The following is a 17,925-nucleotide window of genomic DNA, read 5'->3' on the forward strand; positions in this document are numbered from 1 at the left end:
TGGATTCTAATATCAGCATTCAGACTGTTGGAATATGTTGTTTTGTGTGAAGTATATGAAGAAAATCTGACCTCACTAGACACATAATTGGAAAAGGGAGTATTTTACTGGCCTTTTAAAATAGGGATATTCTTTGATATTATACCATAACTCAATCAATGGTACTTTGATAATGTTTAGTTGTAATATGAAATCTCTGACTATATCTATGAATTTTGTATTGTTATATTAGAATGTGTTGTTTTACCCTGCACTTTGAGTAGATTTTGTAATAGGAGTTTATAGTATGAATTTATAGCACGGTGCTTTGGCTCACTGAATTAATCAGTTGTTCCAAATACTGACACGTGACGGCGCACAATCACAATCACAAGGCTGTATTTGTTAGTGTCGCCGCTGCTGTCATCAGAGAAGTCCTCACGTGTTAGGAATGGTTACCTTCTGGTGACGGGTACAAATTTGCCAACATTTTATATATATATATATATAAAAGCTCAAGTTTTATCACTGGTAACAAATACTGTTGGTTGTTTTTCTCGATATGACAGGGTCACTTTATTCACTTTTGAGAAAATATCTGCCAAAAACTCATATTGAATAATCACAGTTTGCCCGTCATTAGTTGAAGAAAAATGGTGTTTCATGAAGAAAAGCAGCTAGTTCAGTGAGCAGGTCAGACACTTAGTTCTTTACTTCAGGACAGCCTTAGGCTTCAGTCTGCAGAAGTGCTTTGTGTGTTCTGCCCATTTTGTGACGCATTTAATATTAAAAAGATGTATTCCCAAGGGTTGATGTAATAAAATTAATAATTTTTTCTTCCTCATAAAAGACATTCTTAAATGAAACTGGCTTTTCCCCCCCGAGTCTTTTGACAGTTAAGAACACAGTGACTACTAGTGTGACCTGGTGCTTCCACCTGCATTCATGCTGGCGAGCAGTTTCTTTTGTGCCATCAGCGCAGATGTCAACACAGTAAAAAAAAAAAAAAAATGATGTTTTGCTTTTATCATGAAGATAGTTTGACCTTGAGAGCCCCTGAAAATGTCTTCAGACTTTGGCCCACACTTTGAGAACCACTGGTCTGGGTCTCCTAGCAGTACTTTATAGTTGAAAGGAGTTTTGGTAATTACCTGATGTGGTTTTCTGAAATGTAGTATGGCATTAGAATCACTAAGGGTACTTTCTAAAATTTCACAGGCCCCACACCAAACGTCTTGAATCAGAACCTCTGTGGGGAGGGCTCAGGGTCCATCCTTCTAAGGTTTCTTAAATGATTTCTTAGACTATTTTGTGCCTGATCTGGTCTGGCCCCTTTAACTTATAGAAGGGTAAATTGACCACCAAGAGTGACTTGACCATAGTCACAACTAATTGAGGATGAGCTACACTGAAGCTTATCTCCCTTCTCTGCTGCCATCTCCAGCCACCTACAAAGACCAGATTCAGAGAAGCTGGGAAAGGACCAGACATGTTCTGTATGCATGTGCAGAGAATTACATTGTTACCACCTTTCTCAAATCAATTACCCTAGTCTCTCTTCCTATCTCCCTGTCTCTCTCTCTCACATACACACACACACACACACCTTTTTCATTTCTCTGTGGCTAATACAGATAAACTGGCATTTGTTTGTGTCTGGACTAGATACTTGCCTGTCTTTTGCCTCTCTTTTTAGTGGGGAGATTTGTTTCACTTAATAATGACTTGTTCAAGCCAGTATTATTAAAATAAATCTGTATTCACTGAGCCCATGCTTTCTGGAAAGGGGTCCTCAGCAAAGGGGTAGGTTAGAAAGGACTATGAATGCAGCATGTAAAGCATTGCCCTTGTTGGTAGAAAGTGATGATCTTGAGATTCAAATCAGTCTCAGAGTTGACAGTTTCTGTTCAGTTCAGGAAGCATTGGATATTTACTCTATTCAGGGTACTAGTCTAGAACTGAAATAGACAGGTAAAGAAGGTAATCCCTTTAGAAATCCATGAGTGAGCCACACTACCGTAACACGTCAGGGTGTGTTATGTGTGGTGCTCTGGTTGTTGTGGACATCTAGTTAACACATAATAACACATCAACCTACAGGCTTGATGAAGAGTACCACCTCTGGTTCTTAAAGCCTGAACCAAGAAACAAAGGGTAGTCTTTAGTTAGGAATATCTTTTTGAAAGCCTTCAGTTCTTGCTTCAGAAACAAAATTAATGGTCACATGGATAGGTTATAGGGTTAGTTCATTCCTTTTGTAGCATTGGCTTTTCTCTGTGTAATAATTCACTTTAACATCTAAAACAATTAGATAAGTTGTCTAATTCTTGATTATTATTTCCAGGACTTCCACCCAATTGTGACACTGATCAGGGTGTATCATAAGATAGGAGTTGGCTTCCTTACAAAAATTAGCAAGCAATCTAGATATTCTTTTACAAAGATCCAGCTTTTAAAACTCTTAAATTGTTTTTCAAGTACTTTTTTCTTTTTCTTTTTTCCTTGATTGGCTTAAGATCCAGTTGCCTGTAACTCTTATGTCATTTCTCACAGTAAAAACGTTATCTCATTCATTATTAAATATTTATTGAACCCTTACTGTTGTGCCAAGCTAGAAACACAACAAAGTGACATGCAAGGCAGATCTAGCCCCAGGCAGCATTGAGCTTAAGGTCTTGCAGAGAAAAAAAATGTTAAACTAATTACTGTATAAAGATGTATTTAAGTTGTAGGATGCAGTAAGAGTATATGTAACAAAGATTTTAACTAAGTCCAGTGTAGGACAGCTGCATGAATCATGTCCGACTCTTTGCAACTCCATGGACTGTAGCCTGCCAGGCTCCCTTGTCCGTGGAATTCTCCAGACAAGAATACTGGAGTGGGTAGCTGTTATTCAGGGGATCTTCCCAACCCAGGGACCGAACCCAGGTCTCCCACATTGCAGGTGGATTCTTTATTGTCTGAGCCACCAGGGAAGCTCAAGAGTACTGGAGTGGGTACCCTATTACCGTCCCTAGGGGATCTTCCCAACCCAGGAGTCAAACTGGGGCCTCCTGCATTGCAGGAGGATTCTTTATCAGCTGAGCTACCAAGAAAGCCCATTAATATATGAAAATGTATTTAACTTACAGGATGCATTAAGAGTATATATAATAAGAGTTTTAACTAAGTCCAATGTGGGACAGCTGCATGAGGTCAGGAAAACCTTCTGTTAATTTCAGAGTGAAAATTTTCCCTGGGCTGTTGGTGGTATACCAAAAAGTACGTTAGTTAGTGGACTTTTAAGAGTAATTAAGCTTGAATTTTCTTCATTATTCAACTCTTGGTTGTGCAGTTGGATGGTAATTTATTAACTAGAAGAAACAGTCTTGTGTTTGCTTTGTGAGGGCAACATCCAACCTTAGCTGACTGCAATCTATTGAGAAACCATCTACTCAGTGTATCTGCCTGGAGAGCACAGTAGTGGGTACTTTTGTTGCCATTGTGATGTATTTTGTGTGACTGTTAACCAGTGATTATATTTTACGTATCAAAATAAAAAGCTTTTGAGGTTGGGGTGTTTTTTCTTGTTTGATTTTTAGCTTTTGTTTTGATTGTTGGATTAGGATGAAAGGCTCCATGTCTTCATTGAAATAAAAAGGAAACTAGCAAAAAGTGAGGTGCAGTTTTCAAAAATATAATGGAAAGTTTAAAATATTGAATAGGTGGGGGAAGCAGGGATAATCAAAGCAAATTTACACAATCTGTAGAATGGAGGGGACAATTAGAATAAAGAAGAAACCAGATGAAGATGGCAGTTGTAAGTTGTTGCATTGGAATTCATCTCAAGGTTCTTAGAAACTATAGCAGTTGCCAGTGTCTCAGCAGTGATTCTGAACCTTTTTTAAGTTGTAAAGCCTTTAAGAATCTGATGTAAGCTATAACCTTCTTCCATAATCATGTTCATAAAGATTTGCATATCCTAGGGTCTCAAGTTGTTTATTGCAGATGAGGTTGAAAACATTTTTGAGTTTACACTATTTCATTTCATGTTATGGGCTAAAATTAATTTTAGATGGGTTAAACTTAAATTTCTAAAAAATTAAAATTCATGGAAGGAGTCATAGGTTAGTATTCCTCATACCAATAAGAAAAAACAGATTTCTTAAAATATAAAAAGCACTGACTACAAAAGAAAAATTAGTCTTGACTATATTAAAGATAAGAACTACAGAAAGTGGGGCAATTAAGCTTAAAGTAAGTGAAAGGCAAATTGCAGAATATGAGTATTCACAATGCACACAACTGGCAAATGATTCAGCTAAGTCAGTTCAGTTCAGTCGCTCAGTGGTGTCCGACTCTGCGACCCCATGAATCACAACACGCCAGGCCTCCCTGTCCATCACCAACTCCTGGAGTTTACTCAAACTCATGTCCATCGAGTCAATGGTGCCATCCAGCCATCTCATCCTCTGTCGTCCCCTTCTCCTCCTGCCCCCAATCCCTGCAAGCATCAGGGTCTTTTCCAGTGAGTCAGCTCTTCGCATGAGGTGGCCAAAGTATTGGAGTTTCAGCTTCAACATCAGCCCTTCCAATGAACACCCAGGCCTGATCTCCTTCAGGACGGACTGGTTGGATCTCCTTGAAGTCCAAGGAACTCTCAAGAGTCTTCTCCAACACCACAGTTCAAAAGCATTAATTCTTCAGCATTCAGCTTTCTTCACAGTCCAACTCTCACATCCATACATGACCACTGGAAAAACCATAGCCTTGACTAGACGGACCTTTGTTGGCAAAGTAATGTCTCTGCTTTTGAATATGCTTTCTAGGTTGGTCATAACTTTCCTTCCAAGGAGAAAGCGTCTTTAATTTCATGGCTGCAGTCACCATCTGCAGTGATTTTAGAGGCCAAAAATTAAAGTCTGATACTGTTTCCCCATCTATTTCCCATGAAGTGATGGGGCCAGATGCCATGATCTTCATTTTCTGAATGTTGAGCTTTAAGCCAACTTTTTCACTCTCCTCTTTCACTTTCATCAAGAGGCTTTTGAGTTCCTCTTCACTTTCTGCCATAAGGGTGGTGTCATCTGCATATCTGTGGTTATTGATATTTCTCCCGGCAATCTTGATTCCAGCTTGTGCTTCTTCCAGCCCAGCGTTTCTCATGATGTACTCTGCATAGAAGTTAAATAAGCAGGGTGACAATAAACAGCCTTGACATACTCCTTTTCCTATTTGGAACCAGTCTGTTGTTCCATGTCCAGTTCTAGCTGTTGCTTCCTGACCTGCATATAGGTTTCTCAAGAGGCAGGTCAGGTGGTCTGGTATTCCCATCTCTTTCAGAATGTTCCACAGTTTATTGTGATCCACACAGTCAAAGGCTTTGGCATAGTCAATAAAGCAGAAATAGATGTTTTTCTGGAACTCTCTTGCTTTTTCGATGATCCAGCGGATGTTGGCAATTTGATCTCTGGTTTCTCTGCCTTTTCTAAAACCAGCTTGAACATCGGGAAGTTCATGGTTCACATATTGCTGAAGCCTGGCTTGAAGAATTTTGAGCATTCCTTTACTAGCGTGTGAGATGAGTGCAATTGTGAGGTAGTTTGAGCATTCTTTGGCATTGCCTTTCTTTGGGATTGGAATGAAAACTGACCTCTTCCAGTCCTGTGGCCACTGCTGAGTTTTCCAAATTTGCTGGCATATTGAGTGCAGCACTTTCACAGCATCATCTTTCAGGATTTGAAATAGCTCAATGGAATTCCGTCACCTCCACTAGCTTGATCGTAGTGATGCTTTCTAAGGCCCACTTGACTTCACATTCCAGGATGTCTGGCTCTAGGTCAGTGATCACACCATCGTGATTATCTGGGTTGTGAAGATCCTTTTTTGTACAGTTCTGTGTATTCTTGCCACCTCTTCTTAATATCTTCTGCTTCTGTTAGGTCCATACCATTTGTCCTTTATTGAGCCCATCTTTGCATGAAATGTTCCCTTGGTATCTCTGATTTTCTTGAAGAGATCCCTAGTCTTTCCCATTCTGTTGTTTTCCTCTATTTCTTTGCATTGATCTCTGAGGAAGGCTTTCTTATCCCTTCTTGCTATTCTTTGGAACTCTGCATTCAGATGCTTATATCTTTCCTTTTCTCCTTTGTTTTTCACTTCTCTTCTTTTCACAGCTATTTGTAAGGCCTCCTCAAACAGTGATTTTGCTTTTTTGCATTTCTTTTCCATAGGAATGGTCTTAATCCCTGTCTCCTGTACAGTGTCACGAACCTTTGTATTTTTGATCTAATGCAAATGTTTAAATCAAAAATATATAAAGAACTCCTACAAATAAGTGAGAAAAGAACAAACAACCCAATAGATAAATAGACAAACAGTGTGAACAGGCATCTCACAGAAAAAGAAAAAGCCAGGAAATATAAACAGGATCTCAGCATCATTAACAACCAGGGAAATGAAATACGATTTCAAACCCAGTTGATTGACAATTAAAATATTTGCTCAGATCAAGTGTTGAAAAGGACATGGATTCTTAGAACCTCCTGTTCATTGCTTGCAGAAGTATAAACCAGTACAAAATGTGGAAAACAGTTTAGACCTTGAAACCAAACATACCCTGTATGTTCCACTTCCATTCCTAGGAGTGTCCCCAAGAGAAATCAAACACACATATACCAGGAGATATGTAAAGTAAGTTGATTGTAACACGTTCACAGTGGCAAAAACCTGGGAATAGCCCAAGTGCCTGTCAGTAGGAGAGTGGATGAAACTACAGTGTTCATATAGTGCGAGTGCATTATGGGTAATAGTCAAAGAGAATGAACAACATTGATACCCAACAATAGAGATGAATTTAGCAATAAGTCCAAAAACTAGACCCCAAAAATTTTGTGATAAGCTTTTGTCTTTTTTGAATAGTTAAAAACAGCCAAAAAGCTTTTTAGGAATATGTGTAGATGAATTAAAATGATATAAAAAGGAAAACGAGAAAATGAGGAACCTGAGATTCCAGATGACGAGTGAGGAGAGGCAGAAGCTAGAATTGGAGCGAAGTGACCATGGTGATTAGATGGAGGTTTGTGATGGTGCTAACTTTTGTTTTGGGTAGATTTTGGAGTGCTTATTACATCATTAAAAATAACTAACTAGATAACTACTTTTTAAAAGAGAACCATGCATGTACCAGTCATGAGAGTGTTTTGAAGCAAGGTGATTAGTTCTATTCTGTGCATCTGAGTTCCAGTTAAAAATTTTTTTTTTCTTTAGAGTTCATTGAATATGTAGTGACTGAGTGTCAGGAACAACCCTAGACACTTCCTAGAAATATAGAGACAATGAAGACATAATCCCTATCTCGAGGTCTAGCAGAATGGACACAAATACTGCAGTGAGTGGGGAAAGAAGCCTTGTGGTGATCTTTGTGATACGAAGCGGGAAGCAGTTCTACCACGGTTCTGGAACTTGCTTCCACCCGGTCCTCACTCTACCCCGGACCTCTACTCGCACAGTCCCCCTCTTAGAGACATACTTGATTGATAGAGCATTTAGATGTCTGCTAGGTTGCTTGTCTCATACTGAATTATTACAGTGTTAGTTGTCTTTGTAATATGTCTATCTCATATGTTCAGCCTTAAACTCTGAATCCAAGGGCCTTTTACTCTTCTCAGGACTCCAAAATACCCTGAATAATACTTATGCTTATTATTTCATTCAACAAAGATTTGAATCCCTGCTATCATGCAGGCATTGCATTTTTGCAATAAGTCTTTTAAAAATGAGGTAATGAATACACAGAGTATAGAAATGAACAGATATTTACTGAATTCCTGTTGCATGTTTGTGGTATAACCTGTGGTGCTCATAAGACACTTAAGATATACTATTCTCTTTAGTCTTGATATGGAGATGGTTTAATCATAAAACAGTTAGAAAGCAGTACAGTTGGGGGATTAATGTCAATAACCTGGAAATAGCTCCGTGTGAAAATATGGAATTGAACTTATGAATAGGGAGAACTAAAATAAACATAGATCCTTTCTTGACTTGCACATTGTATCTTAAACTAACATTAAAAGCTGTTGACTTTAAATTCAGTTAGCACAGGTGGGTATGTTTCTAAATTTAAAAAGGCAGACTATAGAGCTGTGTAATACTAAGTGGTTTTTGTTTTTTTTTGTTTTTTTGGTTTTTTTTTTTCAGTTTTTAATAAATGTTTGGCCATGCTGCATGGCTTGTGGAATCTACATTCCCAGACCAGGAATCTAGCAGAGTCCTAAACACTGGACTGCCAGGGAATTCCCAATACTAAGCTTATTTTTCACAAGCAACAATTTCCATGAACCTAGCAGGCATATCACTTGTTGATTACAATCCCTATGTAATAGACTTCCTATTAAATATCCTTAGTTATGTGGTTTTATAGCTGAAAGGTGTTCTGCAGAAACACTGTTTTGCAGATCAGGAAACTAAGGTCCATAGAGCTGAAGTGTCTTTATTAAGGTTGCACAGAAAGTGATAAGATGAGAACCCAAATATCCTCTCTCCTGGTTTAGTTTTGTTGTTGTTGTTTTTAATGTTGTAGGATGTTGCCAGATGAGACCTAAAAGCTCTTTGAGATTTTTAATGTTTTTTCCAATTTTAACATTCTCTTAGCCAAAACCAAAATGCAATGTCTATGATCTGGTTATATGGAGTATCAGTAGAGCTACTGTGATTAGTCAGTCATTAAATAAGCCTGGACTTCAGAAAAAATGTACCTAGTTTCTTTGTGATCTGGCAAAACATGTATAACACTTAGCTGTTTTTCTTCTGAAAAGTAAATTCCTTGAGTGTCTGACCATGTCTATTCACTAGAGTATTCTCAATACCTCTCATGAAGTAAGCAGTCAGTAAGTCTTTGTTGAATGAGTGAACATCTCTTGTGGAAAACTACTATTGCTTTAAGCTTTGTTTGTATTTTCTTTCAAGTAGAGGAAAATAATAGTATTTTAAAAACAATGTTAGTTTGAGTACTAGGTATCTTAGCCAATTATATGAGTAGTCTTCATTTGCTCAAAAAATAATTGTAAAAGTCGTCTGGTGTGAACATCTTCCTTTCTCAGTAACTCATTTGTTTTGTTTTTTAATAAAAGTAGAGATTCAGCATAGTGTAACAGCCTCTTTAACTGCTTCCTCATTATAATAAAGCATTCTTTAAACTAAAAACAGGTCTCATTTATCGATTTACAACTGTTTATTATAATTATCATATCCTTTATTTCTCTAGTTATAATCGCTGGTTGTGTCAAGCAAGATCTGAGGATCTATCTGATATTGCTTCTCTAAAAGCCTTATACCAAACAGGTGAGCTTAAAGACATGGCAACTTATTCTTTTACTGATTAAAAGACATTATTTGGTATTCTGTTATGGACTTCATTCTTCTCTGATTTTGCCCATTTTGTCTATATATAGATTTTTTTTTTTTTGGTACAATGAAGATAGGTTTTGCTCATCATCAATATGTTAAAAATATCATATTAACCTGCAAGATTTTCAGCTAGTTATTCTATATTGACCAACTTCATTTCTTCTCAGAAATGAAGTCCTTTTTCTTCCTTTTTTGTGTCTTATAAATTTTTTCCTAGTTTTAAAGTACTATAATCTCTTTATACAGAATCAAACATTATATAAATATATAACAGAGACAGTGAAAGTTATCAGATTCCCCCTTTATATTTCTTTTTCAGACAGTACTTGTTAATTTTCAGATTTGAGTTCCATTTAGTTTTTCTTAGATCACTAATGTTATTTATTAATCAACTTAAATAGAAAGCTATTTATAAAATGATCTTTACCCTGTGATCTTACCTTTGGTTTGCCCAGATTTAAAACCTATAAGAGGGCTTACCTTAAAACAAGGGCAGTCATCAAAACTTCATGAAGCTGAAAAAAAATGAAAAAGTAGTTTTCCACATAGTGACAGAAATCCGAAGATGAAATTTGAAAAGCTTATGTTCCTAGTTTTTCGTCTTTTACATTTGTTTAGAATGTTTTAATAAGGTCAGAGCCCAGGACAAATAATACTCCTGGAATAAAGTTTCTGGGTGCTGATTACGTTTCCTGTTTGTAGGTGTGGATAACTGTGGTCGCACGGTGATGGTGGTAGTGGGAAGAAACATTCCTGTAACATTAATAGATATGGACAAGGTAAGCCATAAAAAGGCTTTGTTTTGTAAATAACATTGATTTTAAAAAAATAAGTAGGGTATGAATTTGGAATCAGGGCTTAGAATATGAGATGAGACAGAATTGCATGTCCGTAACTGAGTAGCAGCCCTGGTTCTACAAGTTGGCACACACCATTTCTATCAGTTAGGGGTCCGGCCTTGTGTTCGAGGAGAAACAGAATACTGAAATGCCACAAGGTGATTTCCAAAAACTCACGTACTGTGTTTTGGACATGACATAAATGGCAAGTTTTTGGTCGGACTCATTCTGTATTTGCCTTTCTTGAAAAAAGTAACATAAACTTTTGAGAATCTATCTGAAGAGAAGAAACCAGAGATGTAGTTAACCCAAGATGTCATCATTTCCTAATCCCTTCTTTTGAAGTTAAAGGACAGAAACAGATGATTCATAGCAGAAGAAACGGTATTACTAGTAAATAAGAAAATGTTCAACCTGATTAGTAGTGAAAAAAAAAAAGTGAATTAAAATGAGGTATCTTTTTTCACCTTCAAAATTAGCCATTACTTTTATTTTTTATTTTTATTTTTTAGCCATTACTTTTAAATAATAATCATTGTCATCAAAAATTAATTAAAACTATCAAAGTGACCTAGTAATTTCTGAGAATTTGTACTAACTACTAAGGAAGTAATCCTAGGAATGAAAATAGCTATTGGCCAAGAAACTGCCCAAATTGTGGAATACTTGGGCAAGGGACAGTCGAATCCAAAGGATAAATACATAGATCATCCTAGAACATCAGTCGTAATAGAAACTGACTGCAAAGGAAGAGACTCACTTTAATAAATAATTTTTAACTATAGTAAAAAAAAAAAGTTCTCAAAAGTGTAAAAGATGCATACAATTTTAAGATAAAACACCATTGTGCAAAAGCAGATGATTACACCTGGCTAAGCCCTTTGAGTCCTAGTCCCTGGTGTTTAGATAAAAGAAAAAATTGGGAAAGCCTTGGATCTGGCATGTTACTCAAAGGCTCATTTGTGATACAAAATAACAAATTCTGTTAAGTTAATTATTTTGCATCCATAAATGGAATGTTCTGTGACCCTGAAAAAATTATGGTTATGAAGTTAAGTACTATAGAGAAGTGTTTATGATATGGTATCAATAGAAGAAAAAGTGATACATAGTATGTATACATTGCCCTTTTTTGGGGCAAGGGAAGCAGGACAGGAGTTTAAACATAAAGGTAAAAACTAGAAGTCAGTATCTTAAACTGGATTTCATAGTTTTAGGGAGAATTTGTTTTCTATATTTTTCTGTCATGTGGCTATACTTCTTTATAAATGAAAAAATTTAAGTGAATTTGAAGCTGAAAATGAGTACCTTAATTGCCCTGGGCAGGAGGTGGTAAGTGGACAGAAAGAGGACCAGAAGCAGCCTGGTAAGAGCAGAAATAAACACACACACACACACACACACACACACACACACACACCCTTAAACGCTCAACTATTTACAATAATTAGTATAACATTTATTCACAGCATTAATAATGTGATTCATACCAATAAAAGCGTAAACCCCTTTGATTCTGATGTGTATTTGCATGGTGTTCTGAATGTTTGTGATGTATCATTTCATTTATATCGTGAGGCCCAAACCAGCTAACGACTGGAAATAAAATGTGTTTCCTTAGAGCCTCCTCTGTCTGCTCTGGTAGCAGTTGGACCCATGGTAACTAATCCTCAGTAGTCCATTCATGTGAATGCCAAGGACTCCCCTGAGGCAAAAATGGGGAAATAGCCTGTTTGATAGTAATCCTTCAGGGGCTGCCTCGCAGCATCATGTGTGTCATTGTTTATAGCTACACCAGTGGGTCATGCTGGCCCTGCCCATGTTGTATCTCTGCTTTGTACTTAATGTTTCTCTTAAATTTCATCCTTCTTGTAATGGCATACTTTCCTAACTGATCCAGGTCACATTAAGTTTGAGTCAGAGCAGAAGTGCTGCCCAGCCCACTGCCTTCTGCTCACTAAACCTGTTCTCATTTTCCTCATTCAGTTCAATGTTAAAGATGCTGAACAGATTAGCCCTCAAAGTGAGCCATGTGAGGCATGAATCCGTATCTCAGTGGAGACTGCAAAGATTTGTCACTGAGCTCAAGTAGAACCTTCAAGAATGATTAAAAATCTAGAAATTCTCTAACGGTTTTGAAATCATTATCCCAGAGAGAAAAGACCTGGTTGTTGACTGAAGAGCTCTTTTGTATATACAAAGAGCTCATTTGGGAGGATGGACATATTCTCCTCCATCACTTAGAACAGAAAGGGAATGTACCATAGCATTATGGGAACTATATGGGAAGATCTTTTTGAAGAGATACTTGTTCCTGATGTCTGCAGTGTCTGGAGCATAGATTAGATTAAGCTCCTGGGTTTTTTCTCTCTCTTGGCCTCAGGTGGCACATTGGTAAAGAATCCACCTGCCAATGGAGGAGATACAAGAGATGTAGGTTCGATCCCTGGGTCAGGCAGATCCCCTGGAGTAAGAAATGGCAACCCACTCCAATATTCTTGCCTAGAAAATCCCATGGACAGAGGAGCCTGGCAGGTTATAGTCCATGGGGTCACAGAGAGTTAGACACAACTGAGCGCGCATGCGCGCGCACATACACACACACACACACACACACACACACACTGTGAAATAGACTACTATACAAAATGATCATTACTTTTATTCCTTTTTCTTCTAGGCTCTCTTATATTTTATCCATGTAATGGACCACATTGCTGTGAAGGAATATGTATTAGTGTATTTTCACACACTGACCAGCGAATACAATCACCTGGACTCAGACTTCCTGAAGAAACTCTATGATGTCGTTGATGTCAAGTTAGTTTCTCAAATTTTGAAGGGGGACAATAGCTTTTTCCTTTCCTAGTATTAAGCAGTAGCAATCATTGTGGTATATTCTGTGAAAGGACAGTTCATATAACAGATTTTTATAATATATAGATTGGGTATTTTAATAATAGGAGCCTCCCCTTAATTCCAGTTTATTTTGTATCAGAGTAAATTCATATGTAAACTTTTTCCTGCTTCTAAACTCCTGGAGAAAGAGTTAATTGTTCATAATGTTGATTGGTTTTAGGCATGGCTTATACTGACCCTTTTTTGTTTGTTTGTTTTGAATCAGGTACAAGAGGAATTTGAAAGCTGTTTATTTTGTTCATCCAACATTTCGTTCAAAGGTAGGTATTTTTCTTTCTGCTAAATCTTGATGTTAAGTGCGCTATATACCTGCATATTAAGAAATATTTCATCATCCTAATTCTGGCTGTTACCGTTGTGACTGCTAATTTCCTTGTTTACCCTTCATTTTTAAGTGATCTCGAGTTGTGGTCCTAATGTTTTGGTCCCATGTAACTCGGATATCTCTGTCAGTGACCTTTACAAGCCATTAGCCCCTCTGTCCTTGCCTCTCTGTGCTCTTTGTTTGGGCTTACCCGATGGCTCAGATGATAAAGAATTTGCCTACAGTGCGCGAGACCCGGGTTCGATTCCTGGGTTGGAAGGATCCCCTGAGGGATGACATGACAGCCCAGTTTAGTATTTTTGCCTGGAGAATCCCCATGGACAGAGGAACCTAGTGGGCTACAGTCCATGGGGTCGCAGAGAGGTCGGACATGACTGAGCGACTAAGCACGGCTCTTAGTTAATCTGGGCTTTTTTCCTGCCCCTGTTCCTAGCTAATTCCTATTTTACCCTTCAGATCTCAGCTCAACAATTACTTTATGTAAAAAGGAAAAAAGAAACCTCTCTGACCAATCCTGCCACTAGTAGGTACTCCTACAAGTTTTCAGATATAGCAGTCATGGATTGAGATATAAATTTTGAGTCATCGTGAAGTAAATACAGCTTTAACTCTTTAAAAGTGTTAATGAATAAAATCACAGATTTAGACCAAAGACAACAGCTGAAGACAGAGCACTGGGATCAGGGAAGGAAACCAAGAAGTAATCAAAAAGGCAGCAGGAAAACCAAGGTTGACTAATGCTGTGGAAGCCAGTGGATGGGCAAAGCATCAGAGATGGTAGAAATAGTTATTATTTTAAAGTGCTGTAGAGAAGTAAGATAAGTAGTGAAAAGTCCTCATTATATTTCATAACTAAGATGAGTGAAGACTTCGGTGAGAATGTTTTCCACTTTGGGAAATTGGTCACTGTTTACAAAATTGTTTCTCATTGAAATACCATCTTTAAATTTTGCATGAAGTCTTTTAAATAATCCTTTTAAAAGCTGCAAATTTCCTTTTGGTCCCTCAGTGTTACAACATCACAGTATTAAGTGCTATGCTTATGGGAACACTGCTTGGTCAGACTGTTTTAAAAACATAAAATATGTGAGCAGTCAATTAAATCACTTATAATTGTCTTTCCTGCTCTTCTTTCAATTGACTTCTGACTACATAGTCTTACCAGATAGTATACTATTAACTTTCCCACTCTTGGGAAAGTTAATTTTGTTATGCTCAGCAGGTGGCTAATTTTTTTTTTTTCTATAGCACTTACAGAAGTAATGCTTGACTATTTCCCAAAATTTCATCATCCATTTTCTTTTTTATTCATCCAGTAGCTACTGAAATTTTTTCTTAAATGTAGACACACAGAAGGATTGGCTTGATTTTTAGTATGTCTTTGCAAGAATGCCTGCTATTTCCCACTTGTACTCAGAATTGTACTAGAGGTTCTAGCCAGTGTAATATGGCAAGAAAAAGGAACAAAAAGCATCTAAATTTAGAAAGGAGTAAATAAAACTGTTTTGATTGACAGATGACATGATTATCTATGTAGAAAACCTTGTAGTATCCTCAGAAGAGCTATTAATACTAGAATTAATGAGTAACTTTTTAGCAAAATTTCAGGGTTTAAGATCAATATTCAAAAATCTATTGTCCATATTAGAAAGAAATAATTTGAAATTTAAAAAGCATTATAATTTACACTAGCATCAAAAATATTAAGTACTTAATGATAATTATGACAAAAAAATGTGAAAGACGTATACATTGTACAAGTTAGTAATAATAATAGTAGTAGTAGTAGTAGTTGCTTGGTGGTGTCTGCCTCTTTGTGACCCCATGGACCGTAGCCCACTGTATGCTGTAAAACATTGATGACATGCATCAAAACAGACCTAAATAAATGAAGACATATCCTGTATGTATGGATTAGAAAGTTTAATTTTATTAAATTGTCATTTCTTGCTGAAGCTATAGATTCAGTTCAGTCCTAACCAAAATTTCAACAAGCTTTTTTTTTTTTTGGTAGAAATTGACCAATTAAAATGCAAAGAATCTAAAATAGACAAAACAACTCAGGAAGAGAACACAGTTGGAGGACCAGCACTATCTGCTTTCAGGGCTAACTCTAAAGCTGCAGTACTCAAGACAGTGAGGTATGCGCATGAAGGTAGACAAATTGATCAACAGAGCAGAATTAAGAATCCAGAAATAGATCCACATATATATGGATAACTGATCTTTTTCAAAAGTGCAAAGTTGGGTCAGTGGAAAAAGGATAGTCTATTCAACAAATGATATTGGAACAATTGGATATCAATATGTAAAAAAAATGAACTTTGATCTGTGACTTGCATCATGTACAAATTTAACTGAGAATGAATCAAGGACCTAAACGTAAAACATAAAACTTTTTAAACTTCTAGAAGAAACTAGACGAGAAAAAGTTCTGTGTGACCTTGAGTAAAGCAAGTTATTTCTTAAATTAACACCAAAAGCATAATCTATAAAAGAAATTAAACTTTATTAAAATTAAAAACTTCTGCTCTTTTGAAGATAGTTAAGAGAAGAAAGTGAAGAGGAACGAAAAAGCCTCTTGATGAAAGTGAAGGAGGAGAGTGAAAAGGTTGGCTTAAAGCTCAGCATTCAGAAAACTAAGATCATGGCATCTGGTCCCATCACTTTATGGGAAATAGATGCGGAAACAATGGATACAGTGTCAGACTTTATTTTTGGGGGGCTCCAAAATCACCGCAGATGGTGATTGCAGCCATGAAATTAAAAGATGCTTACTCCTTGGAAGGAAAGTTATGACCAACCTAGAGAGCATATTAAAAAGCAGAGACATTACTTTGCCAACAAAGGTCCATCTAATCAAACCTGTAGTTTTTCCAGTAGTTATGTATGGATGTGAGAGTTGGACTATAAAGAAAGCTGAGCACTGAAGAATTGATGCTTTTGAACTGTGGTGTTGGAGAAGACTCTTGAGAGTCCCTTGGACTGCAAGGAGATCCAGCCAGTCCATCCCAAAGGAGATCAGTCCTGGGTGTTCATTGGAAGGACTGATGCTGAAGCTGAAATTCCAATACTTTGGCCACCTGATGCGAAGAGTTGACTCATTGGAAAAGACCCTAATGCTGAGAAGGATTGGGGGCAGGAGGAGAAGGGGATGACAGAGGATGACATGGCTTGATAGCATCACCAACTCGATGGACATGGGTTTGGGTAGACTCCGGGAGTTGATGATGGACAGGGAGGCCTGGCGTGCTGCAATTCATGGGGTCGCAAAGAGTCGGACACAACTGAGTGACTGGACTGAACTGAAGAGAATGAAAAGATCAACTGCAGCCTAAGAGAAAATCTTGGTAAATTAAACATTTATCTAATAAAGGTCTTGTCTTTTGAATATATAAAGAAATCTCTAAGTAATAAGGAAACAGTTTAGAAATAGACGAAAGATTTGTACAAAAATCTGGCTTAACCAGAAGATACACAGATGGCAAGTAAGCAGATGAAAAGATATCAAGCACAATTAGTTATTAGAAAACTACAAATGAAAGCAACGTGAGATATTACATTCCTACTAGAATGGCTAAAATTTAAAAGATGTTTTTGTGGTCCTCAGTATCTATTCATAAAGCTAGAAAAAGTTGAATCCTATTCATTTATTATGAATGACAGAACTAATAAAAAACAAAACAATTTAAAAAAAGAAAACTTAAGGAAAATGTTAATGATTGTCTGAGTGGTTTCTGTACCTATGTTCCTTGTAAAATTCTTTCAACTTTGGTAAATGTTGGAACACTTTCATAATTTTTTTAATGGTCAAAACTGTTTTTTACTTATCACAAATTCAAACTTATCTAAAGAGTATTCCTTTGTGAATTTACCAGACTTATGAAAATATATAGCCACTGTTTGCTAAGATCTGACTTAACCTCTCCTCCCCCACACAAGAGAGAGTCAGTGACCAGCTTTCCTTCCCTCACTGTGACATCAGTGGATAAACGTTACCAGAAGTTTCAGTGTTAGAGCCACTCGCTTTGGCTGTCACTAGAACTGCTTCATGTAGGAGTCCGTGCGAATGATAGGTTGGGCAGAGGTTGAAGGGGAAATGCATGAAGCGAGAATCATTACATTACCTTTCCATAGCATTTTGGCATGGAGAAACCATTGGAGGACTGAGAATAAAGCTCATATGTAAAGAAATCCGCCATTATTTTATACTAAGTCAAAAACTGTAAATGGAGTGGTTGTAATTATAAAAGAATGAGATGAAAAGAAATCAAGGGATAATAAAACAATTGAATCACACTCTTCTGATTTCCATACTTCTCAGATCTTTTCCAGTGCACTCCACCCAAAGTGATAATAAATTGACTGCTCATATAAATCACTACTTTCTTTCTTTTTTTGATATTTCCTAATAGAACACAAGCTAATAATTTTTAAACCCACTGTTGACTCTGGCTCTATTAGATCACTATG

At 37.0% G+C, this 17,925-nt stretch overlaps 1 protein-coding gene across 1 annotated transcript in view; it reads left to right on the plus strand.

Annotated features, from left to right (window-relative positions):
- Positions 1–17,925, plus strand: part of GDAP2 (ganglioside induced differentiation associated protein 2) — a 62,999-nt gene that overhangs the window by 36,087 nt on the left and 8,987 nt on the right. The window contains exons 9-12 of the mRNA XM_006050670.4: positions 9,227–9,303; positions 10,072–10,148; positions 12,889–13,028; positions 13,333–13,387. Coding sequence (XP_006050732.1) covers positions 9,227–9,303; positions 10,072–10,148; positions 12,889–13,028; positions 13,333–13,387 — 349 coding nt within the window. The remainder of the gene's footprint in view (positions 1–9,226; positions 9,304–10,071; positions 10,149–12,888; positions 13,029–13,332; positions 13,388–17,925) is intronic.

Source organism: Bubalus bubalis, chromosome 6 (assembly GCF_019923935.1).
Source record: "Bubalus bubalis isolate 160015118507 breed Murrah chromosome 6, NDDB_SH_1, whole genome shotgun sequence".
Taxonomy (NCBI): Eukaryota; Metazoa; Chordata; class Mammalia; order Artiodactyla; family Bovidae; genus Bubalus; species Bubalus bubalis.